This window comes from Scyliorhinus torazame, unplaced genomic scaffold, assembly GCF_047496885.1.
Source record: "Scyliorhinus torazame isolate Kashiwa2021f unplaced genomic scaffold, sScyTor2.1 scaffold_1111, whole genome shotgun sequence".
Classification (NCBI taxonomy): Eukaryota; Metazoa; Chordata; class Chondrichthyes; order Carcharhiniformes; family Scyliorhinidae; genus Scyliorhinus; species Scyliorhinus torazame.
In genome coordinates, this window is record NW_027308838.1 from 21712 (window position 1) to 49237 (window position 27526).

Below are 27526 nucleotides of genomic sequence, written 5' to 3' on the forward strand. Positions count from 1 at the left end.
GTCAGGAATAAGCGAATGACTAGGGAAAGAGTAGGACCAGTCAAGGACAGGGATGGGAAATTGTGTGTGGAGTCTGAAGAGATAGGCGAGATACTAAATGAATTTTTTTCGTCAGTATTCACTCAGGAAAAAGATAATGTTGTGGAGGAGAATGCTGAGCCCCAGGCTAATAGAATAGATGGCATTGAGGTACGTAGGGAAGAGATGTTGGCAATTCTGGACAGGCTGAAAATAGATATGTCCCCGGGACCTGATGGTATTTATCCTAGGATTCTCTGGGAGGCCAGGGAGGAGATTGCTGGACCTTTGGCTTTGATTTCTATGTCATCATTGGCTCCAGGAATAGTGCCAGAGGACTGGAGGACAGCAAATGTGGTCCCTTTGTTCAAAAAGGGGAGCAGAGACAACCCCGGCAACTATAGACCGGTGAGCCTCACGTCTGTAGTGGGTAAAGTCTTGGAGGGGATTATAAGAGACAAGATTTATAATCATCTAGATAGGAATAATATGATCAGGGATAGTCAGCATGGCTTTGTGAAGGGTAGGTCATGCCTCACAAACCTTATTGAGTTCTTTGAGAAGGTGACTGAACAGGTAGACGAGGGTAGAGCAGTTGATGTGGTGTATATGGATTTCAGCAAAGCGTTTGATAAGGTTCCCCACGGTAGGCTATTGCAAAAAATACGGAGGCTGGGGATTGAGGGTGATTTAGAGATGTGGATCAGAAATTGGCTAGCTGAAAGAAGACAGAGGGTGGTGGTTGATGGGAAATGTTCAGAATGGAGTACAGTCACAAGTGGAGTACCACAAGGATCTGTTCTGGGGCCGTTGCTGTTTGTCATTTTTATCAATGACCTAGAGGAAGGCGCAGAAGGGTGGGTGAGTAAATTTGCAGACGATACTAAAGTCGGTGGTGTTGTCGATAGTGTGGAAGGATGTAGCAGGTTACAGAGGGATATAGATGAGCTGCAGAGCTGGGCTGAGAGGTGGCAAATGGAGTTTAATGTAGAGAAGTGTGAGGTGATTCACTTTGGAAGGAATAACAGGAATGCGGAATATTTGGCTAATGGTAAAGTTCTTGAAAGTGTGGATGAGCAGAGGGATCTAGGTGTCCATGTACATAGATCCCTGAAAGTTGCCACCCAGGTTGATAGGGTTGTGAAGAAGGCCTATGGAGTGTTGGCCTTTATTGGTAGAGGGATTGAGTTCCAGAGTCGGGAGGTCATGTTGCAGCTGTACAGAACTCTGGCACGGCCGCATTTGGAGTATTGCGTACAGTTCTGGTCACCGCATTATAGGAAGGACGTGGAGGCTTTGGAGCGGGTGCAGAGGAGATTTACCAGGATGTTGCCTGGTATGGAGGGAAAATCTTATGAGGAAAGGCTGATGGACTTGAGGTTGTTTTCGTTGGAGAGAAGAAGGTTAAGAGGAGACTTAATAGAGGCATACAAAATGATCAGGGGGTTGGATAGGGTGGACAGTGAGAGCCTTCTCCCGCGGATGGAAATGGCTGGCACGAGGGGACATAACTTTAAACTGAGGGGTAATAGATATAGGACAGAGGTCAGAGGTAGGTTCTTTACGCAAAGAGTAGTGAGGCCGTGGAATGCCCTACCTGCTACAGTAGTGAACTCGCCAACATTGAGGGCATTTAAAAGTTTATTGGATAAACATATGGATGATAATGGCATAGTGTAGGTTAGATGGCTTTTGTTTCGGTGCAACATCGTGGGCCGAAGGGCCTGTACTGCGCTGTATTGTTCTATGTTCTATGTTCTAACCCGTCCGTCCCAGGAATCTGTCTGGTGAACCTTGGCTGCTCTTCCTCTCATCCCTATACAGCTGCAGTAAGACATCCTCGCTCCTGTACTCCAATCCTCTCGCAATGAAGGCCGACATACCATCTGTGTTCCTCACCGTTTGACGTACGCAGATGCTGCTTCCAGAGACTGGTGCACTCGGACACCCAGGTCCCTCTGCACACCAACATTTCCCAATCCATCACCATTTAAATAACACTCTCTCATTCTGATTCTCTGTCCCAAGTGGATACCTTCACATTTATCCACGATACACTGCACCTGCCACGTATTTACCCACTCACGCAACCTGTCCAAATCACCAGGAAGCCTCTTAACATCCTCCTCGCCACACGCATTCCCAACATCCTCCTCGCCACTCGCATTCCCAATATCCTCCTCGCCACTCGCATTCCCAACATCCTCCTCGCCACTCGCATTCCCAACATCCTCCTCGCCACTCGCATTCCCAACATCCTCCTCGCCACTCGCTTTGCCAACATCCTCCTCGCCACTCACATTCCCAACATCCTCCTCGCCACTCACATTCCCAACATCCTCCTCGCCACTCACATTCCCAACATCCTCCTCGCCACTCGCATTCCCAACATCCTCCTCGCCTCTCACATTCCCAACATCCTCCTCGCCACTCGCTTTGCCAACATCCTCCTCGCCACTTACATTCCCAACATCCTCCTCGCCACTCACATTCCCAACATCCTCCTCGCCACTCACATTGGTGACCGCACTGGGGACCGAGATTCAATGAAACATAATCAAAATCTCCTGGGCGCGAGATTTTTAAAAAAATGTTTATCTGAGGACACACGCCCTCGGGGTTTAACATCTCCCTCTACCTATCTGAACCGGAATTGTTTTTAATGTGTGACCCACAACTTGTAAGCAACGTTTAAAAATGACTGATATCCCTCATCCCGGGAACCATTCCCGTGAATCTTTCCCACAATCTCTCTGAAACCTTCCCGTCCTCCCGAAAGTCCCAGAGCTGGACGCATCGCTCCAGTCGGGAGTGACCCAGTGTTTTGGAAACGTTTAACAAAACCTCCTTGTTCTTGTTCTCTGTGGCCCTGTTAATAAATCCCAGGAGGCTGTTTGATTTATTCGCCGCTCCCTCACCCTGTCCCGTCGCCATCAATGATTAATGTTCACTCTCCCCCCCGTCCCTCCCCCGCCCCCTCCAGGTCCCTCTGACCCTCGACCCCCTTGAGAACTGGACCCTTTAGATTGGGCAAAACTTTGTTTTGGGAAACGGCGCTGTACGCCGGTTTTACTCGTAAATATCATTAACGTTGCACGTCAGGATCCACGAATAAATGTACGAAGGAATAGGCTGGTGAAATCTCATTTTATTCACACGCTCTATCACACGGTGTGTGGAAGGGAAATTAATGAGTTGCCAACTTAGAAGCATGCTGGGAAATGCTTGACGATAGTTCAACACTGCTTTTGAATAACAATAAGTAGATCAGGTGACATAAACAAAATACTGCTTAATATTCGGGTCTCGGCCTGATTATAAAAACACATTGTCCTCCGAAAGTTAACAAAATGTGTACTCGAGTTGTTTTTAGCCAAGGGCAAGAACATAACGTCTAACGTATTTCATCTTCCGTACTTTCCAAGGTCTATTTAATATAAACACGCCTCTTCACTTCAAGCTGTTATTTCAGACAATAAACATGTGCTTCCTTCAATCGAATCTCAGAGTGCGGTGCTTCTTCGCAGCTGGGACACTCTCTCGTCGCAAATATATTTGTGGAACTAAATTTCCTAAAATCGAACCTCGAGGAATTTGTCTATATTCTAATTTCCACGTCACCGTGTTACGACAGAGGCGAGAGAGAATATTCAAAGTCATTTCAAGATGGCCCCTGCTTTGCTCAGGGTGTTCCGTGGGTCCCAGGAAAGGCTGAAGTTCATTCACCGTCACAATAGAACACCGTCCGTCCGTTCAATGGCTGTAGGGGCCGATAGGAGTAGCGATCCCAGCTCATGCTCTTCACAAAGGCCTTGTACTGTTAAACAACAAAAACATGAATGACTTACGTTTCCCGCACTGTCAGAGGGTCAGTACTGGGGGAGTGCTGCACTGTCCGAGAGTCAGCACCGAGGGAGTGCCGCACTGTCAGAGGGTCAGTACTGAGGGAGTGCCGCACTGTCAGATGGTCAGTACTGAGGGAGTGTTGCACTGTCCGAGAGTCAGCACTGAGGGAGTGCCGCACTGTCAGAGGGTCAGTCCTGAGGGAGTGCTGCACTGTCCGAGAGTCAGCACTGAGGGAGTGCCGCACTGTCAGAGGGTCAGTACTGAGGGAGTGCCGCACTGTCAGAGGGTCAGTACTGAGGGAGCGCCGCACTGTCAGAGTGTCAGTACTGTGGGAGTGCTGCACTGTCAGAGGGTCAGCACTGAGGGAGTGCTGCACTGTCAGAGGGTCAGTACTGAGGGAGTGCTGCACTGTCAGAGGGTCAGTACTGAGGGAGTGCCGCACTGTCAGAGGGTCAGTACTGAGGGAGTGCCGCACTGTCAGAGTGTCAGTACTGAGGGAGTGCCGCACAGTCAGAGGGTCAGTACTGAGGGAGTGCCGCACTGTCAGAGGGTCAGTACTGAGGGAGTGCCGCACTGTCACAGGGTCAGTACTGAGGGAGTGCTGCATTGTCAGAGGGTCAGTACTGAGGTAGTGCCGCACTGTCAGAGGGTCAGTACTGAGGTAGTGCCGCACTGTCAGAGGGTCAGTACTGAGGGAGTGCCGCACTGTCAGTGGGTCAGTACTGAGGGAGTGCCGCACTGTCAGAGGGTGAGTACTGAGGGAGTGCCGCACTGTCAGAGGGTCAGTACTGAGGGAGCGCCGCACTGTCAGAGGGTCAGTACTGAGGGAGTGCCGCACTGTCAGTGGGTCAGTACTGAGGGAGTGCTGCACTGTCAGAGGGTGAGTACTGAGGGAGTGCCGCACTGTCAGAGGGTCAGTACTGAGGGAGCTCCGCACTGTCAGAGGGTCAGTACTGAGGGAGTGCTGCACTGTCAGAGGGTCAGTACTGAGGGAGTGCCGCACTGTCAGAGGGTCAGTACTGAGGGAGCTCCGCACTGTCAGAGGGTCAGTACTGAGGGAGTGCCGCACTGTCAGAGGATCAGTACGGAGGGAGCTCCGCACTGTCAGAGGGTCAGTACCGAGGGAGTGCTGCACTGTCACAGGTTCAGTACTGAGGGAGTGCTGCACTGTCAGAGGGTCAGTACTGAGGGAGTGCTGCACTGTCAGAGGGTCAGTACTGAGGGAGTGCTGCACTGTCAGAGGGTCAGTACTGAGGGAGTGCCGCACTGTCAGAGGGTGAGTACTGAGGGAGCGCCGCACTGTCAGAGGGTCAGTACTGAGGGAGGGTCAGTACTGAGGGAGCGCCGCACTGTCAGAGGGTCAGTACTGAAGGAGTGCTGCACTGTCAGAGGGTCAGTACTGAGGGAGTGCCGCACTGTCAGAGGGTCAGTACTGAGGGAGTGCTGCACTGTCAGAGATCCAGTACTGAAGGAGTGCTGCACTGTCAGAGGGTCAGTACTGAGGGAGTGCCGCACTGTCAGAGGGTCAGTACTGAGGGAGTGCTGCACTGTCAGAGGGTCAGTACTGAGGGAGTGCTGCACTGTCAGAGGGTCAGTACTGAGGGAGTGCTGCACTGTCAGAGGGTCAGTACTGAGGGAGTGCCGCACTGTCAGAGGGTCAGTACTGAAGGAGTGCTGCACTGTCAGAGGGTCAGTACTGAGTGAGTGCCGCACTGTCAGAGGGTCAGTACTGAGGGAGTGCTGCACTGTCAGAGGGTCAGTACTGAGGGAGTGCTGCACTGTCAGAGGGTCAGTACTGAGGGAGTGCCGCACTGTCAGAGGGTCAGTACTGAAGGAGTGCCGCACTGTCAGAGGGTCAGTACTGAAGGAGTGCTGCACTGTCAGAGGGTCAGTACTGAGGGAGTGCCGCACTGTCAGAGGGTCAGTACTGAGGGAGTGCTGCACTGTCAGAGGGTCAGTACTGAGGGAGTGCTGCACTGTCAGAGGGTCAGTACTGAGGGAGTGCCGCACTGTCAGAGGGTCAGTACTGAGGGAGTGCTGCACCGTCAGAGGGTCAGTACTGAGGGAGTGCCGCACTGTCAGTGGGTCAGTGCTGAGGGAGTGCTGCACTGTCAGAGGGTCAGTACTGAGGGAGTGCCGCACTGTCAGAGGGTCAGTACTGAAGGAGTGCCGCACTGTCAGAGGGTCAGTACTGAAGGAGTGCTGCACTGTCAGAGGGTCAGTACTGAGGGAGTGCCGCACTGTCAGAGGGTCAGTACTGAGGGAGTGCTGCACTGTCAGAGGGTCAGTACTGAGGGAGTGCTGCACTGTCAGAGGGTCAGTACTGAGGGAGTGCCGCACTGTCAGAGGGTCAGTACTGAGGGAGTGCTGCACCGTCAGAGGGTCAGTACTGAGGGAGTGCCGCACTGTCAGTGGGTCAGTGCTGAGGGAGTGCTGCACTGTCAGAGGGTCAGTACTGAGGGAGTGCCGCACTGTCAGAGGGTCAGTACTGAGGGAGTGCTGCACTGTTAGAGGGTCAGTACTGAGGGAGTGCTGTACTGTCAGAGGGTCAGTACTGAGGGAGTGCCGCACTGTCAGAGGGTCAGTACTGAGGGAGTGCCGCACTGTCAGAGGGTCAGTACTGAGGGAGTGCCGCACTGTCAGAGGGTCAGTACTGAGGGAGTGCCGCACTATCAGAGGGTCAGTACTGAGGGAGTGCCGCGCTGTCAGAGGGTCAGTACTGAGGGAGTGCCGCACTGTCAGAGGGTCAGTACTGAGGGAGTGCTGCGCTGTCAGAGGGTCAGTACTGAGGGAGTGCCGCACTGTCAGAGGGTCAGTACTGAGGGAGTGCCGCACTATCAGAGGGTCAGTACTGAGGGAGTGCCGCGCTGTCAGAGGGTCAGTACTGAGGGAGTGCCGTACTGTCAGAGGGTCAGGACTGAGGGAGTGCCGCACTGTCAGAGGGTCAGTACTGAGGGAGTGCCGCACTGTCAGAAGGTCAGCACTGAGGGAGTGCCGCACTGTCAGAGGGTCAGTACTGAGGGAGTGCCGCACTGTCAGAAGGTCAGTACTGAGGGAGTGCCGCACTGTCAGAGGGTCAGTACTGAGGGAGTGTTGCACTGGAGGGTCAGTACTGAGGGAGTGCCGCACTGTCAGAGGGTCAGTACTGAGGGAGTGCCGCACTGTCAGCGGGTCAGTACTGAGGGAGCGCTGCACTGTCAGAGGGTCAGTACTGAGGGAGTGCCGCACTGTCAGCGGGTCAGTACTGAGGGAGCGCTGCACTGTCAGAGGGTCAGTACTGAGGGAGTGCTGCACTGTCAGAGGGTCAGTACTGAGAGAGTGCCGCACTGTCAGAGGGTCAGTACTGAGGGAGTGCCGCACTGTCAGAGGGTCAGTACTGAGGGAGTGCTGCACTGTCAGAGGGTCAGTACTGAGGGAGTGCCGCACTGTCAGAGGGTCAGTACTGAGGGAGTGCCGCACTGTCAGAGGGTCAGTACTGAGGGAGTGCCGCACTGTCAGAGGGTCAGTGCTGAGGGAGTGCTGCACTGACAGAGGGTCAGTACTGAGGGAGTGCAGCACTGTCAGAGGGTCAGTACTGAGGGAGTGCCGCACTGTCAGAGGGTCAGTACTGAGGGAGTGCCGCACTGTCCGAGGGTCAGTACTGAGGGAGTGCCGCACTGTCAGAGGGTCAGTACTGAGGGAGTGCTGCACTGTCGGAGGGTCAGTGCTGAGGGTGGTGGGCTCTCGGTAGTGTTACCTCCCTCTGACATTAAACCAGTGCCCCCTCTGGCTTCATCGTTGAACAGGAGGATCACATCCAGTGTTGGGATTTGTACGGGGATTTCTCAGTTCCTCACCCAGCGGCAAATAATTATCCCTCAACCAACACTGCGAAATGCAGAATATTCCCTCATTAGCGCACCCCTCAATGTGGGATGTTGCTGTGCGCAATCTGGCAATATGGTTCCTATTCTGGGGCGTCATTCTCCGCCCCCCCAGAGGGTCGGAGAATGGCCGTTGGCCGCCGTGAATCCCGCCCCCGCCGAAGTCTCCGAAGGGAGAAAAGTCGGCGGGGCGTTAATGGCGCCGCTGCCGCGGAGAATGTCACGGGTCTGCGCAAGGCAGCCAATTTTCGGCCTGCCGATATTCTCCCTTCCGGATGGGCCGAAGTCCCGTCGACGTGATGACCGTTCACGTCGACGTGAATCAAACCTCCTTTTCATCGGCGTGACCCGGTGCTCCAGGCTCACGCTGACCAGCGAGGAGGTGAGTGACGGCCTGGGGGGTTGGCTCTGGGCAGGAAATGGCGTGGCCGCAGACTGATTGCGTGAGGAGAGGTGTGTCTCGGCTTGTGTGTGTGTGCGGCGGGGGCGGGGGGGGGTGGTTAGAATAGGCTGGGCTCCGGGGGAGTGCCGGGAGGGGGGTCCGTGCCGGGGAGGAGGATGGGGAGGGGGGTGGTCCGTGCCGGGGTGGAGGTTGGTGTCCGTGCCGGGGAGGGGGATGGGGGGTCCGTGCCGGGAGGGGGATGGGGGGTCCGTGCCGGGGAGGAGGTTGGGGGGTCCGTGCCGGGGAGGAGGTTGGGGTCCGTGCCGGGGAGGGGGATGGGGGTCCGTGCCGAGGAGGAGGTTGGGGTCCGTGCCGGAGAGGGGGATGGGGGGTCCGTGCCGGGAGGGGGATGGGGGGTCCGTGCCGGAGAGTGGGATGGGGGGTCCGTGCCGGGAGGGGGATGGGGGTCCGTGCCGGGAGGGGGATGGGGGTCCGTGCCGGGGAGGGGGAGGGGGAGGGGGATGGGGTCCGTGCCGGGGATGGGGATGGGGGGTCTGTGCCGGGGAGGAGGTTGGGGTCCGTGCCGGGGAGGAGGATGGGGGGTCCGTGCCGGGGAGGAGGTTGGGGTCCGTGTCGGGGAGGAGGATGGGAGGGTCCGTGCCAGGGAGGGGGATGGGGGGGTCCGTGCCGGGGAGGAGGTTGGGGTCCGTGTCGGGGAGGAGGATGGGGGGTCCGTGCCGGAGAGGGGGATGGGGGGTCCGTGCCGGGGAGGGGGATGGGGGGTCCGTGCCGGAGAGGGGGATGGGGGGTCCGTGCCGGGGAGGAGGTTGGGGGGGTCCATGCCGGGGAGGAGGTTGGGGGGGGGTCCGTGCCGGGGAGGGGGATGCGAGGGCAAGTGAGTTGGTCCACCTGGCCAGGTGCCAGCCTCCAACAGTTGGACCCATGCGGTCCATGCCACCTGGCTGGGGGGAGGAGGGGATATGGGCAATGATGACATGTCGTCGTTCCCCTCCCCCCCACCAGGCCGTCATGTTTTCAGACCATCCAGCGATGTTGGCCACCGTGGTGGCAGCCGCTCATGTCTATGTTGCCCTGGATGAGGAGGAGGAGGAGGAGGAGGAGGAGGAGCGTGCCAGAGAGGCGGCGCAGGCTGCCGCAGAGGGGCAGGCGGCAGCCGCCCAGGCTGGAGGGACACCTGACCGACAGGACGAGGAGGGGGAGGAGGACGTCGCGGCCCCACGGCAACGGAGGCACCCGAGGGCGCCCCGTGTGTACCGGCCCCGGCAGTCATACCAGGACCTCACGGACCGGGAATGCAGGAGGAGACTCCGGATGAGCCGGGAAACCGTGGCACACATCTGCCACCTGCTGGCACACCTGTCACCGCGTGGCACTGGCGGGGGACACCCTCTCCCCGTGTCCGTCAAGGTTACGGTGGCCCTGAACTTTTATGCAACGGGGTCATTCCAGGCACCGAGTGGGGACCTGTCCGGCATATCGCAGACATCGGTGCATCGGTGCATCCGGGCAGTGACAGATGCCCTTTATGCCATGGCGCACAGCTACATCCGCTTCCCTGTGGACCGGGCCAGCCAAGATGCCCGGGCCGTGGGCGTCTCTGCCGTTGCCGGGTTCCCCATGGTCCAGGGCGTGATCGATGGGATGCACGTCGCCGTGCGGCCACCTGCAGATAACAGGGCCGTGTTCACCAATAGGAAGGGGACCTATTCGAAGAACATACAGGTGGTCTGCGACCACCGCATGATGATCCTGCACGTCTGCGCCTGTCACCCAGGCAGTGTACACGACTCATTCGTGTTGTCGCGGTCATCCATCTCCGGCATGTACGAGGGACGCCATCCCCGGCTGAGGGGCTGGTTGCTGGGCGACAGGGGCTACCCATTGCGATCGTGGCTGATGACGTCTATACGGAGGCCACGCAATGAGGCGGAGAACCGCTACAATGATGCCCATGTAGCGACAAGGGGAGTGATAGAGAGGTGCTTTGGCGTGCTGAAGATGCGTTTCAGGTGCCTGGACCTCTCTGGGGGCGCCCTCCAGTATCGGCCAGATAGGGTCGGCCGCATCATTGTGGTGTGCTGCGTCCTGCACAACATAGCCCAGCAGAGGGGCGATGTGCCGCAGGCAGAGGAGGGCGGAGTGGAGGAGCAGCAGGAAGAGGCACAGTCCTCCCCAGATGAGGGGGATGGGGGCAATGGTCAGGGCAGACGGGGTAGACACAGGCGGGTGGCTGTCCACCGTTACCGGCTGGCCCAGCGGGCACGGGACAGGCTGGTAGACGCCCGCTTCACTGACTAGATGGGCGTGGGAATCAGGTAGTATGGCCACAGACCGCACACCATGGCAACAGCCGACCACCCACACCCCCCACCCATCCACCCACCCAGCACCCTCACCCCCCTCCCCAACCCCACCCACCCCACCCGCATGCACACCACCCCCCCATTGCCGATCCACCTGCGGCACAACGGGCCGGGCTCACACAGTTGCGGGTGGACGCGTGTCTATCGCAGGCCATGGAGGATGATGACAACCCGCCCTGCGGTGAGCTCCTGGCTCTACATCGTTGGACTATGTCTGACCCATGGCCACAGTACCACCATCCACCCGGACCATCCCTGCATGCGGCTGTGACACTGCAGCGCACGGTCCCGTCCTCTGCCCGGGGGATGTTGATGGCGGCCCAGGGGGAAGGGGGCAGACTCACCTGGGGCTGAGGTAAGACCACCCGTCACACACACACTTGCGCTCAACGTACATGACACCCCCGCACACTTTGGACAGAGCACAAAGGCAGCTTCGGTAGGTGTAACATTGACTTTAATAACCAAAGGAGTTCATGCACGTGCCCTAGCGCCTAAAACTCATCTGTGCCCTGCACCCGTGCCAACTTACTCAGTGTCTAATTGTTTGGCCTTACGGGCCCTTTGACTACGTCTACGTGGTTCCCCAGACGGTACAGCAGAACTGGAGGTGGACTCCTGTGATTCCTGCCCTCTGACACTGGATCCCTTTGGCGACCGTTTCCTGGGGCGTCCTGGCCTAGATGGGCCAGGCTGCGGCCCGGGCGACTGGGATGGCGAGCTGCCAGCCTGTCCTGCCCGTTGCCCACCCGATGCACCTGGGACGGAAGGGGGGGAGTCCGAGGTGTCGCGGTGTACCGGGACCTCCCCTACAGAGGGAGCCGGGACAGACCACACCACCTCCTCCTCCCTCGGGGTGCCCGATGGCCCCCAGGCCTCTACATGGGTGGGGGATGCGAACGGACTGGCCATCCGACGCCCCCCCGACATCTGGCGCTGCCAGTCCTGGAGGCCCGTGCTGGTATCGACAGGGGTCTGCAGGTTTGCAGCCATGGAGCCCAGGGGGTTGTCAAACCCTGTCTGTGACAGTGCGACGCCGGCTCGCACATGGCCACTGGCGCCGATGCCCTCAGCGATGGCCTGCTGAGACTGGGCCATGGCCTGCAGAGACTGGGCCATGGCCTGCAGAGACTGGGCCATGGCCTGCTGAGACTGGGCCATGGCCTGCTGAGACTGGGCCATGGCCTGCTGAGACTGGGCCATGGCCTGCTGAGACTGGGCCATGGCCTGCAGAGACTGGGCCATGGCCTGCAGAGACTGGGCCATGGCCTGCAGAGACTGGGCCATGGCCTGCAGAGACTGGGCCATGGCCTGCAGAGACTGGGCCATGGCCTGCAGAGACTGGGCCATGGCCTGCAGAGACTGGGCCATGGCCTGCAGAGACTGGGCCATGGCCTGCAGAGACTGGGCCATGGCCTGCAGAGACTGGGCCATGGCCTGCAGAGACTGGGCCATGGCCTGCTGAGACTGGGCCATGGCCTGCAGAGACTGGGCCATGGCCTGCTGAGACTGGGCCATGGCCTGCAGAGACTGGGCTATGGCCTGCTGAGACTGGGCCATGGCCTGCAGAGACTGGGCCATGGCCTGCAGAGACTGGGCCATGGCCTGCAGAGACTGGGCCATGGCCTGCTGAGACTGGGCCATGGCCTGCTGAGACTGGGCCATGGCCTGCAGAGACTGGGCCATGGCCTGCTGAGACTGGGCCATGGCCTGCAGAGACTGGGCTATGGCCTGCTGAGACTGGGCCATGGCCTGCAGAGACTGGGCCATGGCCTGCTGAGACTGGGCCATGGCCTGCAGAGACTGGGCCATGGCCTGCAGAGACTGGGCCATGGCCTGCTGAGACTGGGCCATGGCCTGCTGAGACTGGGCCATGGCCTGCTGAGACTGGGCCATGGCCTGCTGAGACTGGGCCATGGCCTGCAGAGACTGGGCCATGGCCTGCAGAGACTGGGCCATGGCCTGCTGAGACTGGGCCATGGCCTGCTGAGACTGGGCCATGGCCTGCTGAGACTGGGCCATGGCCTGCAGAGACTGGGCCATGGCCTGCAGAGACTGGGCCATGGCCTGCTGAGACTGGGCCATGGCGTTGAGCGCCTCTGCCATCTGGCGCTGGCACTGGCTCATGGCCTCCTGTGAGAGGGCAGCCATGTCCGGGGCCACAGACGCAGCCTGCACGGAAAGCCCCAGGCCTCGCAAACCGTTCCCCACGTCTGACACCGTCGCACCCATTGCCTGCACCGCGGACGCCACCCGTGCGGTGTCGGCCTGGGTGGCACGCATGACCGGCACCACTCCCAGCTCCTGGACGCGGGTGGACTCCTCCCGGCCCCTCTGCTGCTCCTACCTCCACCTGCTGTACCGGGACGGCTGTGTTGTGCGCACCAGTGAGTGTACCAGACGCCTCATCACTAAAGTGCCCAACCGTGGTGAGTGTTTCTGCGATGGTGGAGGGTGTTGGTGACAGCAGTGGCGTTGTGTCGTGCTCTTCGTCCCACTCTGAGTCCATGGCACTTTGGGGTGGGGGTTCGTCTCCACCCATCCACTCTGAGTCACTGTCCGGTATTTTGTCTTCCTGGGCAGTGCTGTCCCGGGTAGTGCTGCCCCGGGTAGTGCTGTCCCGGGTACGGGTGTCCTGGGTAGTGGTGTCCTGGGTAGGGGTGTCCTGGATAGTGGTGTCCTGGGTAGGGGTGTCCCGGGTAGTGCTGTCCCGGGTAGTGGTGTCCCGGGTAGTGGTGTCCCGGGTAGGGGTGTCCCGGGTAGGGGTGTCCTGGGTACGGGTGTCCTGGGTAGTGGTGTCCTGGGCAGTGCTGTCCCGGGTAGGGGTGTCCCGGGTAGTGGTGTCCCGGGTAGGGGTGTCCTGGGTAGTGGTGTCCTGGGTAGTGGTGTCCCGGGTAGGGGTGTCCCGGGTAGGGGTGTCCCGGGTAGGGGTGTCCTGGGTAGGGGTGTCCTGGGTAGGGGTGTCGCGGGTAGGGGTGTCCCGGGTAGTGGTGTCCTGGGTAGGGGTGTCCCGGGTAGGGGTGTCCCGGGTAGGGGTGTCCCGGGTAGGGGTGTCCCGGGTAGTGGTGTCCCGGATAGGGGTGTCCCGGGTAGGGGTGTCCCGGGTAGTGGTGTCCTGGGTAGTGCTGTCCCGGATAGGGGTGTCCCGGGTAGGGGTGTCCCGGGTAGGGGTGTCCCGGGTAGGGGTGTCCCGGGTAAGGGGGTCCCGGGTAAGGGGGGTCCCGGGTAAGGGGGTCCCGGGTAAGGGGGTCCCGGGTAGTGGTGTCCCGGGTAGGGGTGTCCCGGGTAGGGGTGTCCCGGGTAGGGGTGTCCCGGGTAGGGGTGTCCTGGGTAGGGGTGTCCTGGGTAGGGGTGTCCCGGGTAGGGGTGTCCCGGGTAGGGGTGTCCTGGGTAGGGGTGTCCTGGGTAGGGGTGTCCCGGGTAGGGGTGTCCCGGGTAGGGGTGTCCCGGGTAGGGGTGTCCCGGGTAGGGGTGTCCCGGGTAGGGGTGTCCCGGGTAGGGGTGTCCCGGGTAGGGGTGTCCCGGGTAGTGGTGTCCCGGGTAGGGGTGTCCTGGGTAGGGGTGTCCCGGGTAGGGGTGTCCCGGGTAGGGGTGTCCCGGGTAGGGGTGTCCCGGGTAGGGGTGTCCCGGGTAGGGGTGTCCCGGATAGGGGTGTCCCGGGTAGTGGTGTCCCGGGTAGTGGTGTCCCGGGTAGGGGTGTCCCGGGTAGGGGTGTCCCGGGTAGGGGTGTCCCGGGTAGGGGTGTCCCGGGTAGGGGTGTCCCGGGTAGGGGTGTCCCGGGTAGGGGAGTCCCGGGTAGGGGTGTCCCGGGTAGTGGTGTCCCGGGTAGTGGTGTCCCGGGTAGTGGTGTCCTGGGTAGTGGTGTCCCGGGTAGGGGTGTCCCGGGTAGGGGTGTCCCGGGTAGGGGTGTCCCGGGTAGGGGTGTCCCGGGTAGGGGTGTCCCGGGTAGGGGTGTCCCGGGTAGGGGAGTCCCGGGTAGGGGTGTCCCGGGTAGTGGTGTCCCGGGTAGTGGTGTCCTGGGTAGTGGTGTCCTGGGTAGTGGTGTCCTAGCTCAGCTGTGACGGGGGCCTGTGGCTGCCCCTCTCGTCGCACCCGCACGTGACGGGGGTGTCGTCTCCCTGTTGCTCCAGGTCTCTCCGTCTCCCGTGGTCTCCGAGGGGCATCCTGCGGGCGTCGCATGCTGGAGGGTGCGGGTCTCTCCGTCTCCCGTGGTCTCCGAGGGGCATCCTGCGGGCGTCGCATGCTGGAGGGTGCGGGTCTCTCCGTCTCCCGTGGTCTCCGAGGGGCATCCTGTGGGCGTCGTGTGCTGGAGGGTTCGTGTCTCTCCGTCTCCTGTGGTCTCCGAGGGGCATCCTGCGGGCGTCGCATGCTGGAGGGTGCGGGTCTCTCTGTCTCCTGTGGTCTCCGAGGGGCATCCTGCGGGCGTCGCATGCTGGAGGGTCCGGGTCTCTCCGTCTCCCGTGGCCTCCGAGGGGCATCCTGCGGGCGGTCTGCATCTGCGGGGATGGGTGCCTGGACGTTTGGTCCTGCGATACACAATGAAGCATGCATGGTTAGACATCAGGCAGTGATCAGGTGATACGGGGGAGGGGGATATGGGGGAGGGGGGATATGGGGGAGGGGGGATATGGGGAGGGGGGATATGGGGGAGGGGGGATATGGGGGAGGGGGGATATGGGGGATATGGGGGAGGGGGGATATGGGGGATATGGGGAGGGGTATATGGGGGAGGGGGGATATGGGGGAGGGGGGATATGGGGAGGGGGGATATGGGGAGGGGGGATATGGGGGAGGGGGGATATGGGGAGGGGGTATATGGGGAGGGGGGATATGGGGGAGGGGGGATATGGGGGAGGGGGGATATGGGGGAGGGGGGATATGGGGGATATGGGGGAGGGGGGATATGGGGAGGGGTATATGGGGGAGGGGGGATATGGGGGAGGGGGGATATGGTGAGGGGGATATGGGGGAGGGGGGATATGGGGGAGGGGGGATATGGGGGAGGGGGGATATGGGGGAGGGGGGATATGGGGGAGGGGGGATATGGGGGAGGGGGGATATGGGGGAGGGGGGATATGGGGAGGGGGGATATGGGGAGGGGGATATGGGGGAGGGGGGTTATGGGGGAGGGGGGATATGGGGGAGGGGGGATATGGGGGAGGGGGGATATGGGGAGGGGGATATGGGGGAGGGGGGATATGGGGGAGGGGGGATATGGGGGAGGGGGTTATGAGGGATATGAGGGAGGGGGGATATGGGGGAGGGGGGATATGGGGGAGGGGGGATATGGGGGAGGGGGGATATGTGGGAGGGGGGATATGGGGAGGGGGGATATGGGGAGGGGGGATATGGGGAAGGGGGGATATGGGGAGGGGGGATTTGGGGGAGGCAGTTATGGGGGATATGGGGGAGGGGGATATGGGGGGATATGGGGGAGGGGGGATATGGGGGAGGGGGATATGGGGGATATGGGGAGGGGGGATATGGGGGAGGGGGAAATGGGGGAGGGGGATATGGGGATGGGGGATATGGGGGAGGGGGATATGGGGGAGGGGGATATGGGGGAGGGGGATATGGGGGAGGGGGATATGGGGGAGGGGGATATGGGGGAGGGGGGATATGGGGAGGGGGATATGGGGAGGCGGGATATGGGGGAGGGGGTTTATGGGGGAGGGGGATATGGGGGATATGGGGGAGGGGGGGTATGGGGGAGGGGGATATGGGGGATATGGGGAGGGGGGATATGGGGGAGGGGGAAATGGGGGAGGGGGATATGGGGATGGGGGATATGGGGGAGGGGGATATGGGGGAGGGGGATATGGGGGAGGGGGATATGGGGGAGGGGGATATGGGGGAGGGGGATATGGGGGAGGGGGATATGGGGGAGGGGGGATATGGGGAGGGGGATATGGGGAGGCGGGATATGGGGGAGGGGGTTTATGGGGGAGGGGGTTTATGGGGAGGGGGTTTATGGGGAGGGGGGATATGGGGGAGGGGGGATATGGGGAGGGGGATATGGGGGGGAGGGGGATATGGGAGAGGGGGGATATGTGGAGGGGGGCTATGCGGGAGGGGGGATATGGGGGAGGGGGGATATGGGGGAGGGGGGATATGTGGAGGGGGGCTATGCGGGAGGGGGGCTATGCGGGAGGGGGGCTATGCGGGAGGGGGGATATGGGGGAGGGGGGATATGGGGAGGGGGATATGGGGAGGGGGGATATGGGGAGGGGGGATATGGGGAGGGGGGATATGTGGAGGGGGGATATGGGGAGGGGGGATATGGGGAGGGGGGATATGGGGAGGGGGGATATGGGGAGGGGGATATGGGGAGGGGGATATGGGGAGGGGGGATATGGGGAGGGGGGATATGGGGGAGGGGGGATATGGGGAGGGGGGATATGGGGGAGGTGGATGTGGGGATTGGGGATATGGGGGAGGGGGGATATGGGGGAGGGGGATATGGGGGAGGGGGATATGGGGGAGGGGGATGAGGGGGATATGGGGGAGGGGGATATGGGGGAGGGGGGATATGGGGGAGGGGGATATGGGGAGGGGCAATGGGGGAGGGGGGTATGGGGAGGGGGGATATGGGGGATATGGGGGAGGGGGGCGATATGGGGGAGGGGGGCATTTGGGGGAGGGGGATATGGGGGAGGGGGATATGGGGGAGGGGGGGATATGGGGGAGGGGGGATATGGGGAGGGGGATATGGGGGAGGGGGGGATTTGGGGGAGAGGGGATATGGGGATATGGGGACGCTCACCCTGCCTGCTCTGACGAGGTCGTTCACCTTCTTGTGGCACTGGGTGCCTGTCCGTGGTGTCAGGGCCACAGCAGTGACGGCCTCTGCCACCTCCCTCCACAGACGCCGGCTGTGGCGTGGGGCAACTCTGCGGCCGTGCCCGGGATACAGGGCCTCCCTCCTCTGCTCCACCGCGTCCAGGAGCGCCTCCACATCGCGTGACTCGGACCTCGGGGCTGAGCGACGGCCAGCCATCCAGTCGGGTGTTCCGGTCGGGTGTTCCGGTCGGGTGGGGGGGAGCTGCGCGGCCTTATGAGCCGTCACGCCGTGCGGCGCGTATGACGCTGCACGGCGTGAACCACTGCGCAAGCGCGGATCCCGTTACGTCGCTGCTAGCCCATTTCGGGCCGGAGGCTTTCGACCCATTTTTCCGACGTGACGCAAGTCGGATTTGCGCCGTTTTTTTTGCGCCGATCGGCGGACTTTGCGCCGATAACGGAGAATTTCGCCCCTGCTGTCTGAACACAAAACAGTCCTTCACTGGCCGGGAACACAACGTCAGCTCCACCACGGAGCCCAGCCCCTGGGCGGCCGTTTTGGACCGGGATGGGATGATGGAAAAGTGTCCTCAGCTCCGAAGGTTGTGAATCTGAGCAATCGTCCATTCCTAAAAGCTGTGACTGCTCAGTTCCCAGGTCTGTGCAAGGCTCGGCGCAATAGGGTTTTGGCCATGGAGGGGACTGTGGGAGATGTACAGTGCGGAGACCTGGATTATGCTGAACATTAGCCAGGATTGGACTGAATAGCAAAGCTGGTTCGACGATCTCAATGGCCTCAGGTTGCAAGAGGTTCTGAGGTGACCCCAGTGCGTTCGACCTCGCCTGTCCCCTCCCTCGCTGCCCTTGGGGAGAGTCGTTAAGGGAGTGGTACCTGTGACAGACTGACAGACATGGGGTTCTTGACAACAATCCAAACGACGTTCTCCGTGCAAGGGGGGGTGGTCAGGGATCCTTCATATCGGTAAAAGGGCGCCAGTTTCCAGGGAATGATCTTATCCAGATTCAACGACAGAGTGTGGCGTTTACCTGGAAGAAAATACAGGAATAGGAGAGAAGAGTGTGAGAGTCCAACTCATAAAACACGGGGCCAAGGTGGGAATGAGGAATATGGGGAGAAGGTGGGAATGGGGAGAAGGTGGGATTGAGGGAATGGGGAGAAGGTGGGATTGAGGGATACGGGGGGGAAGGTGGGAATGAGGGATACGGGGAGAAGGTGGGATTGAGGGATACGGGGAGAAGGTGGGATTGAGGGATACGGGGAGAAGGTGGGATTGAGGAATATGGGGAGAAGGTGAGATTGAGGGAATGGGGAGAAGGTGGGATTGAGGGATATGGGGAGAAGGTGGGATTGAGGAATATGGGGAGAAGGTGGGATTGAGGGATATGGGGAGAAGGTGGGATTGAGGAACATGGAGAGAAGGTGAGATTGAGGGATATGGGGAGAAGGTGGGGTTGAGGGATATGGGGATAAAGTGGGATTGAGGGATACGGGGAGAAGGTGGGATTGAGGGATATGGGGAGAATGTGGGAATGAGGGATATGGGGAGAAGGTGGGATTGAGGGATACGGGGAGAAGGTGGGATTGAGGGATACGGGGAGAAGGTGGGATTGAGGGATATGGGGAGAATGTGGGATTGAGGGATACGGGGAGAAGGTGGGATTGAGGGATACGGGGAGAAGGTGGGATTGAGGGATACGGGGAGAAGGTGGGATTGAGGGATATGGGGATAAAGTGGGATTGAGGGATACGGGGAGAAGGTGGGATTGAGGGATACGGGGAGAAGGTGGGATTGAGGGATATGGGGAGAAGGTGGGATTGAGGGATATGGAGAGAAGGTGGGATTGAGGGATACGGGGAGAAGGTGGGATTGAGAGATATGGGGATAAAGTGGGATTGAGGGATACGGGGAGAAGGTGGGATTGAGGGATATGGGGAGAATGTGGGAATGAGGGATATGGGGAGAAGGTGGGATTGAGGGATACGGTGAGAAGGTGGGATTGAGGGATACGGGGAGAAGGTGGGATTGAGGGATATGGGGAGAAGGTGGGATTGAGGGATACGGGGAGAAGGTGGGATTGAGGGATACGGGGAGAAGGTGGGATTGAGGGATACGGGGAGAAGGTGGGATTGAGGGATACGGGGAGAAGGTGGGATTGAGGGATACGGGGGGAAGGTGGGATTGAGGGATACGGGGAGAAGGTGGGATTGAGGGATGCGGGGAGAAGGTGGGATTGAGGGATGCGGGGAGAAGGTGGGATATAATGTACTCGATTCACTCTATCCTGCATTCACAATAGTCGGGTGCGATTTTTACACCTACCTTTGTAACCAATATGTGACAACATCTTCACAACAGGCTCGAGACCAGCATTAGGAGTTGATGTGACCTGTTTGTGAAGAAAACGTTACAGATGTGGAACCTTTCTACAATCTTTATGATTACTGTTTAAAGAGGGAGTCTCTCCGTCAGGGACCCTGTTTAAAGAGGGAGTCATTCCGTCAGGGACCCTGTTTAAAGAGGGAGTCTCTCCGTCAGGGACCCTGTTTAAAGAGGGAGTCTCTCCGTCAGGGACCCTGTTTAAAGAGGGAGTCTCTCCGTCAGGGACAGTGTTTAAAGAGGGAGTCTCTCCGTCAGGGACACTGTTTAAAGAGGGAGTCTCTCCGTCAGGGACCCTGTTTAAAGAGGGAGTCTCTCCGTCAGGGACCCTGTTTAAAGAGGGAGTCTCTCCGTCAGGGACACTGTTTAAAGAGGGAGTCTCTCCGTCAGGGACCCTGTTTAAAGAGGGAGTCTCTCCGTCAGGGATCCTGTTTAAAGAGGGAGTCTCTCCGTCAGGGACCCTGTTTAAAGAGGGAGTCTCTCCGTCAGGGACACTGTTTAAAGAGGGAGTCTCTCCGTCAGGGACCCTGTTTAAAGAGGGAGACTCTCCGTCAGGGACCCTGTTTAAAGAGGGAGTCTCTCCGTCAGGGACCCTGTTTAAAGAGGGAGTCTCTCCGTCAGGGACCCTGTTTAAAGAGGGAGTCTCTCCGTCAGGGACAGTGTTTAAAGAGGGAGTCTCTCCGTCAGGGACCCTGTTTAAAGAGGGAGTCTCTCCGTCAGGGACCCTGTTTAAAGAGGGAGTCTCTCCGTCAGGGACAGTGTTTAAAGAGGGAGTCTCTCCGTCAGGGACCCTTGTTTAAAGAGGGAGTCTCTCCGTCAGGGACCCTGTTTAAAGAGAGAGTCTCTCCGTCAGGGACAGTGTTTAAAGAGGGAGTCTCTCCGTCAGGGACAGTGTTTAAAGAGGGAGTCTCTCCGTCGGGGACCCAGTTTAAAGAGGGAGTCTCTCCGTCAGGGACCCTGTTTGAAGAGGGAGTCTCTCCGTCAGGGACCCTGTTTAAAGAGGGAGTCTCTCCGTCAGGGACAGTGTTTAAAGAGGGAGTCTCTCCGCCAGGGACCCTGTTTAAAGAGGGAGTCTCTCCGTCAGGGACCCTCTTTAAAGAGGGAGTATCTCCGTCAGGGACCCTGTTTAAAGAGGGAGTCTCTCCGTCAGGGACCCTGTTTAAAGAGGGAGTCTCTCCGTCAGGGACCCTGTTTAAAGAGGGAGTCTCTCCGTCAGGGACCCTGTTTAAAGAGGGAGTCTCTCCGTCAGGGACCCTGTTTAAAGAGGGAGTCTCTCCGTCAGGGACCCTGTTTAAAGAGGGAGTCTCTCCGTCAGGGACCCTGTTTAAAGAGGGAGTCTCTCCGTCAGGGACCCTGTTTAAAGAGGGAGTCTCTCCGTCAGGGACCCTGTTTAAAGAGGGAGTCTCTCCGTCAGGGACCCTGTTTAAAGAGGGAGTCTCTCCGTCAGGGACAGTGTTTAAAGAGGGAGTCTCTCCGTCAGGGACACTGTTTAAAGAGGGAGTCTCTCCGTCAGGGACCCTGTTTAAAGAGGGAGTCTCTCCGTCCGGGTCCTTGTTTAAAGAGGGAGTCTCTCCATCACGGGCAGTGTTTAAAGAGGGAGTCACTCCGTCAGGGACCCTGTTTAAAGAGGGAGTCTCTCCGTCAGGGACCCTGTTTAAAGAGGGAGTCTCTCCGTCGGGGACAGTGTTTAAAGAGGGTGACTCTCCGTCAGGGACCCTGTTTAAAGAGGGAGTCTCTCCGTCAGGGACCCTGTTTAAAGAGGGAGTCTCTCCGTCAGGGACCCTGTTTAAAAAGGGAGTCTCTCCGTCGGGGACAGTGTTTAAAGAGGGAGTCTCTCCGTCAGGGACAGTGTTTAAAGAGGGAGTCTCTCCGTCAAGGACCCTGTTTAAAGAGGGAGTCTCTCCATCAGGGACCCTGTTTAAAGAGGGAGTCTCTCCGTCAGGGACAGTTTTTAAAGAGGGAGTCTCTCCGTCAGGGACCCTGTTTAAAGAGGGAGTCTCTCCGTCAGGGACCATGTTTAATGAGGGAGTCTCTCCGTCAGGGTCCCTGTTTAAAGAGGGAGTCTCTCCGTCAGGGACAGTGTTTGAAGAGGGAGTCGCTCCGTCAGGGACCCCGTTTAAAGAGGGAGTCTCTCCGTCAGGGACCCTGTTTAAAGAGGGAGTCTCTCCGTCAGGGACCCTGTTTAAAGAGGGAGTCTCTCCGTCAGGGGCCCTGTTTAAAGAGGGAGTCTCTCTGTCAGGGACCCTGTTTAAAGAGGGAGTCTCTCCGTCAGGGACCCTGTTTAAAGAGGGAGTCTCTCCGTCAGGGACCCTGTTTAAAGAGGGAGTCTCTCCGTCAGGGACCCTGTTTAAAGAGGGAGTATCTCCGTCAGGGACCCTGTTGAAAGAGGGAGTCTCTCCGTCAGGGACCCTGTTTAAAGAGGGAGTCTCTCCGTCAGGGACCCTGTTTAAAGAGGGAGTCTCTCCGTCAGGGACCTTGTTTAAAGAGGGAGTCTCTCCGTCGGGGACCCTGTTTAAAGAGGGAGTTTCTACGTCAGGGACCCTGTTTAAAGAGGGAGTCTCTCCGTCAGGGACCCTGTTTAAAGAGGGAGTCTCTCCATCAGGGACAGTGTTTAAAGAGGGAGTCTCTCCGTCAGGGTCAGTGTTTAAAGAGGGAGTCTCTCCATCAGGGACCCTGTTTAAAAAGGGAGTCTCTCCGTCAGAGACCCTGTTTAAAGAGGGAGTCTCTCCGTCAGGGACCCTGTTTAAAGAGTGAGTCTCTCTGTCAGGGACAGTGTTTAAAGAGGGAGACTCTCCGTCAGGGACCTTGTTTAAAGAGGGAGTCTCTCCGTCAGGGACTCTGTTTAAAGAGGGAGTCTCTCTGTCAGGGACCCTGTTTAAAGAGGGAGTCACTCCGTCAGGGACCCTGTTTAAAGAGGGAGTCTCTCCGACAGGGACCTTGTTTAAAGAGGGAGTCTCTCCGTCAGGGACCCTGTTTAAAGAGGGAGTCTCTACGTCAGGGACCCTGTTTAAAGAGGGATTCTCTCCGTCAGGGACCCTGTTTAAAGAGGGAGTCTCTCTGTCAGGGACCCTGTTTAAAGAGGGAGTCTCTCCGTCAGGGACCCTGTTTAAAGAGGGAGTCTCTCTGTCAGGGAATCTGTTTAAAGAGGGAGTCTCCCGTCAGGGACCCTGTTTAAAGAGGGAGTCTCTCCGTCAGGGACCCAGTTTAAAGAGGGAGTCTCTCTGACAGGGACCCTGTTTAAAGAGGGAGTCTCTCCGTCAGGGACCCTGTTTAAAGAGGGAGTCTCTCTGTCAGGGACCCTGTTTAAAGAGGGAGTCCCTCCGTCAGGGACCCTGTTTAAAGAGGGAGTCTCTCCGTCAGGGACAGTGTTTAAAGAGGGAGTCTCTCCGTCAGGGACCCTGTTTAAAGAGGGAGTCTCTCCGTCAGGGACCCTGTTTAAAGAGGGAGTCTCTCCCTCAGGGACAGTGTTTAAAGAGGGTGTCTCTCCGTCAGGGACCCTGTTTTAAGAGGGAGTCTCTCCGTCAGGGTCCCTGTTTAAAGAGGGAGTCTCTCCGTCAGGGACCCTGTTTAAAGAGGGAGTCTCTCCATCAGGGACAGTGTTTAAAGAGGGAGTCTCTCTGTCAGGGACAGTGTTTAAAGAGGGAGTCTCTCCGTCAAGGACCCTGTTTAAAGAGGGAGTCTCTCCGTCAGGGCCCCTGTTTAAAGAGGGAGTCTCTCCATCAGGGACCCTGTTTAAAGAGGGAGTCTCTCCGTCAGAGACCCTGTTTAAAGAGGGTGTCTCTCCGTCAGGGACCCTGTTTAAAGAGGGAGTCTCTCCGTCAGGGACAGTGTTTAAAGAGGGAGTCTCTCCGTCAGGGACCCTGTTTAAAGAGGGAGTCTCTCCGTCAGAGACAGTGTTTAAAGAGGGAGACTCTCCGTCAGGGACCTTGTTTAAAGAGGGAGTCTCTCCGTCAGGGACCCTGTTTAAAGAGGGAGTCACTCCGTCAGGGACCCTGTTTAAAGAGGGAGTCTCTCCGTCAGGGACCCTGTTTAAAGAGGGAGTCTCTCCGTCAGGGACCCTGTTTAAAGAGGGAGTCTCTCCGTCAGGGACCCTGTTTAAAGAGGGAGTCTCTCCGTCAGGGACCTTGTTTAAAGAGGGAGTCTCTCCGTCAGGGACCCTGTTTAAAGAGGGAGTCTCTCCGTCAGGGACCCTGTTTAAAGAGGGAGTCTCTCCGTCAGGGACCCTGTTTAAAGAGGGAGTCTCTCCGTCAGGGACCCTGTTTAAAGAGGGAGTCTCTCCGTCAGGGACCCTGTTTAAAGAGGGAGTCTCTCCGTCAGGGACCTTGTTTAAAGAGGGAGTCTCTCCGTCAGGGACCCTGTTTAAAGAGGGAGTCTCTCCGTCAGGGACAGTGTTTAAAGAGGGAGTCTCTCCGTCAGGGACAGTGTTTAAAGAGGGAGTCTCTCCGTCAGGGACCCTGTTTAAAGAGAGAGTCTCTCCGTCAGGGACCCTGTTTAAAGAGGGAGTCTCTCCGTCAGGGACCCTGTTTAAAGAGGGAGTCTCTCCGTCAGGGACCCTGTTTAAAGAGGGAGTCTCTCCGTCAGGGACAGTGTTTAAAGAGGGAGTCTCTCCGTCAGGGACCCTGTTTAAAGAGGGAGTCTCTCCGTCAGGGACCCTGTTTAAAGAGGGAGTCTCTCCGTCAGGGACCTTGTTTAAAGAGGGAGTCTCTCCGTCAGGGACAGTGTTTAAAGAGGGAGTCTCTCGTCAGGACCCTGTTTAAAGAGGGAGTCTCTCCGTCAGGGACCCTGTTTAAAGAGGGAGTCTCTCCGTCAGGGACAGTGTTTAAAGAGGGAGTCTCTCGTCGGGGACCCTGTTTAAAGAGGGAGTCTCTCCGTCAGGGACCTTGTTTAAAGAGGGAGTCTCTCCGTCAGGGACAGTGTTTAAAGAGGGAGTCTCTCGTCGGGGACCCTGTTTAAATAGGGAGTCTCTCCGTCAGGGACCTTGTTTAAAGAGGGAGTCTCTCTGTCAGGGAATCTGTTTAAAGAGGGAGTCTCCCGTCAGGGACCCTGTTTAAAGAGGGAGTCTCTCCGTCAGGGACCCAGTTTAAAGAGGGAGTCTCTCTGACAGGGACCCTGTTTAAAGAGGGAGTCTCTCCGTCAGGGACCCTGTTTAAAGAGGGAGTCTCTCTGTCAGGGACCCTGTTTAAAGAGGGAGTCCCTCCGTCAGGGACCCTGTTTAAAGAGGGAGTCTCTCCGTCAGGGACAGTGTTTAAAGAGGGAGTCTCTCCGTCAGGGACCCTGTTTAAAGAGGGAGTCTCTCCGTCAGGGACCCTGTTTAAAGAGGGAGTCTCTCCCTCAGGGACAGTGTTTAAAGAGGGTGTCTCTCCGTCAGGGACCCTGTTTTAAGAGGGAGTCTCTCCGTCAGGGTCCCTGTTTAAAGAGGGAGTCTCTCCGTCAGGGACCCTGTTTAAAGAGGGAGTCTCTCCATCAGGGACAGTGTTTAAAGAGGGAGTCTCTCTGTCAGGGACAGTGTTTAAAGAGGGAGTCTCTCCGTCAAGGACCCTGTTTAAAGAGGGAGTCTCTCCGTCAGGGCCCCTGTTTAAAGAGGGAGTCTCTCCATCAGGGACCCTGTTTAAAGAGGGAGTCTCTCCGTCAGAGACCCTGTTTAAAGAGGGTGTCTCTCCGTCAGGGACCCTGTTTAAAGAGGGAGTCTCTCCGTCAGGGACAGTGTTTAAAGAGGGAGTCTCTCCGTCAGGGACCCTGTTTAAAGAGGGAGTCTCTCCGTCAGAGACAGTGTTTAAAGAGGGAGACTCTCCGTCAGGGACCTTGTTTAAAGAGGGAGTCTCTCCGTCAGGGACCCTGTTTAAAGAGGGAGTCACTCCGTCAGGGACCCTGTTTAAAGAGGGAGTCTCTCCGTCAGGGACCCTGTTTAAAGAGGGAGTCTCTCCGTCAGGGACCCTGTTGAAAGAGGGAGTCTCTCCGTCAGGGACCCTGTTTAAAGAGGGAGTCTCTCCGTCAGGGACCTTGTTTAAAGAGGGAGTCTCTCCGTCAGGGACCCTGTTTAAAGAGGGAGTCACTCCGTCAGGGACCCTGTTTAAAGAGGGAGTCTCTCCGTCAGGGACCCTGTTTAAAGAGGGAGTCTCTCCGTCAGGGACCCTGTTTAAAGAGGGAGTCTCTCCGTCAGGGACCCTGTTTAAAGAGGGAGTCTCTCCGTCAGGGACCTTGTTTAAAGAGGGAGTCTCTCCGTCAGGGACCTGTTTAAAGAGGGAGTCTCTCCGTCAGGGACAGTGTTTAAAGAGGGAGTCTCTCCGTCAGGGACAGTGTTTAAAGAGGGAGTCTCTCCGTCAGGGACCCTGTTTAAAGAGAGAGTCTCTCCGTCAGGGACCCTGTTTAAAGAGGGAGTCTCTCCGTCAGGGACCCTGTTTAAAGAGGGAGTCTCTCCGTCAGGGACCCTGTTTAAAGAGGGAGTCTCTCCGTCAGGGACAGTGTTTAAAGAGGGAGTCTCTCCGTCAGGGACCCTGTTTAAAGAGGGAGTCTCTCCGTCAGGGACCCTGTTTAAAGAGGGAGTCTCTCCGTCAGGGACCTTGTTTAAAGAGGGAGTCTCTCCGTCAGGGACAGTGTTTAAAGAGGGAGTCTCTCGTCAGGACCCTGTTTAAAGAGGGAGTCTCTCCGTCAGGGACCCTGTTTAAAGAGGGAGTCTCTCCGTCAGGGACAGTGTTTAAAGAGGGAGTCTCTCGTCGGGGACCCTGTTTAAAGAGGGAGTCTCTCCGTCAGGGACCTTGTTTAAAGAGGGAGTCTCTCCGTCAGGGACAGTGTTTAAAGAGGGAGTCTCTCGTCGGGGACCCTGTTTAAATAGGGAGTCTCTCCGTCAGGGACCTTGTTTAAAGAGGGAGTCTCTCCGTCAGGGACAGTGTTTAAAGAGGGAGTCTCTCCGTCAGGGACCCTGTTTAAAGAGGGAGTCTCTCCGTCAGGGACCCTGTTTAAAGAGGGAGTCTCTCCGTCAGGGACCCTGTTTAAAGAGGGAGTCTCTCCGTCAGGGACCCTGTTTAAAGAGGGAGTCTCTCCGTCAGGGACAGTGTTTAAAGAGGGTGTCTCTCCGTCAGGGACCCTGTTTAAAGAGGGAGTCTCTCCATCAGGGTCCCTGTTTAAAGAGGGAGTCTCTCCGTCAGGGACCCTGTTTAAAGAGGGAGTCTCTCCATCAGGGACCCTGTTTAAAGAGGGAGTCTCTCCGTCAGAGACCCTGTTTAAAGAGGGAGTCTCTCCGTCAGGGACAGTGTTTAAAGAGTGAGTCTCTCTGTCAGGGACAGTGTTTAAAGAGGGAGACTCTCCGTCAGGGACCTTGTTTAAAGAGGGAGTCTCTCCGTCAGGGACCCTGTTTAAAGAGGGAGTCTCTACGTCAGGGACCCTGTTTAAAGAGGGATTCTCTCCGTCAGGGACCCTGTTTAAAGAGGGAGTCTCTCTGTCAGGGACCCTGTTTAAAGAGGGAGTCTCTCCGTCAGGGACCCTGTTTAAAGAGGGAGTCTCTCTGTCAGGGACAGTGTTTAAAGAGGGATTCTCTCCGTCAGGGACCCTGTTTAAAGAGGGACTCTCTCCGTCAGGGACCCTGTTTAAAGAGGGAGTCTCTCCGTCAGGGACAGTGTTTAAAGAGGGAGTCTCTCCGTCAGGGACAGTGTTTAAAGAGGGAGTCTCTCCGTCAGGGACAGTGTTTAAAGAGGGAGTCTCTCTGTCAGGGACCCTGTTTAAAGAGGGAGTCTCTCCGTCAGGGACCCTGTTTAAAGAGGGAGTCTCTCTGTCAGGGACCCTGTTTAAAGAGGGAGTCTCTCCGTCAGGGACCCTGTTTAAAGAGGGAGTCTCTCTGTCAGGGAATCTGTTTAAAGA

General features: G+C 58.1%; 1 protein-coding gene across 1 annotated transcript in view; it reads right to left on the reverse strand.

Moving 5' to 3' along the window:
- Positions 1 to 3146: 3146 nt before the first annotated feature.
- The window catches only part of LOC140407026 (carbonic anhydrase-like), a 41724-nt gene continuing 17344 nt past the window's right edge, over positions 3147 to 27526 (reverse strand). The window contains exons 3-5 of the mRNA XM_072494808.1: positions 19616 to 19682; positions 18166 to 18320; positions 3147 to 3835 (exon numbers count right to left, since the gene is read on the reverse strand). Coding sequence (XP_072350909.1) covers positions 3737 to 3835; positions 18166 to 18320; positions 19616 to 19682 — 321 coding nt within the window. The 3' untranslated portion in view covers positions 3147 to 3736. The remainder of the gene's footprint in view (positions 3836 to 18165; positions 18321 to 19615; positions 19683 to 27526) is intronic.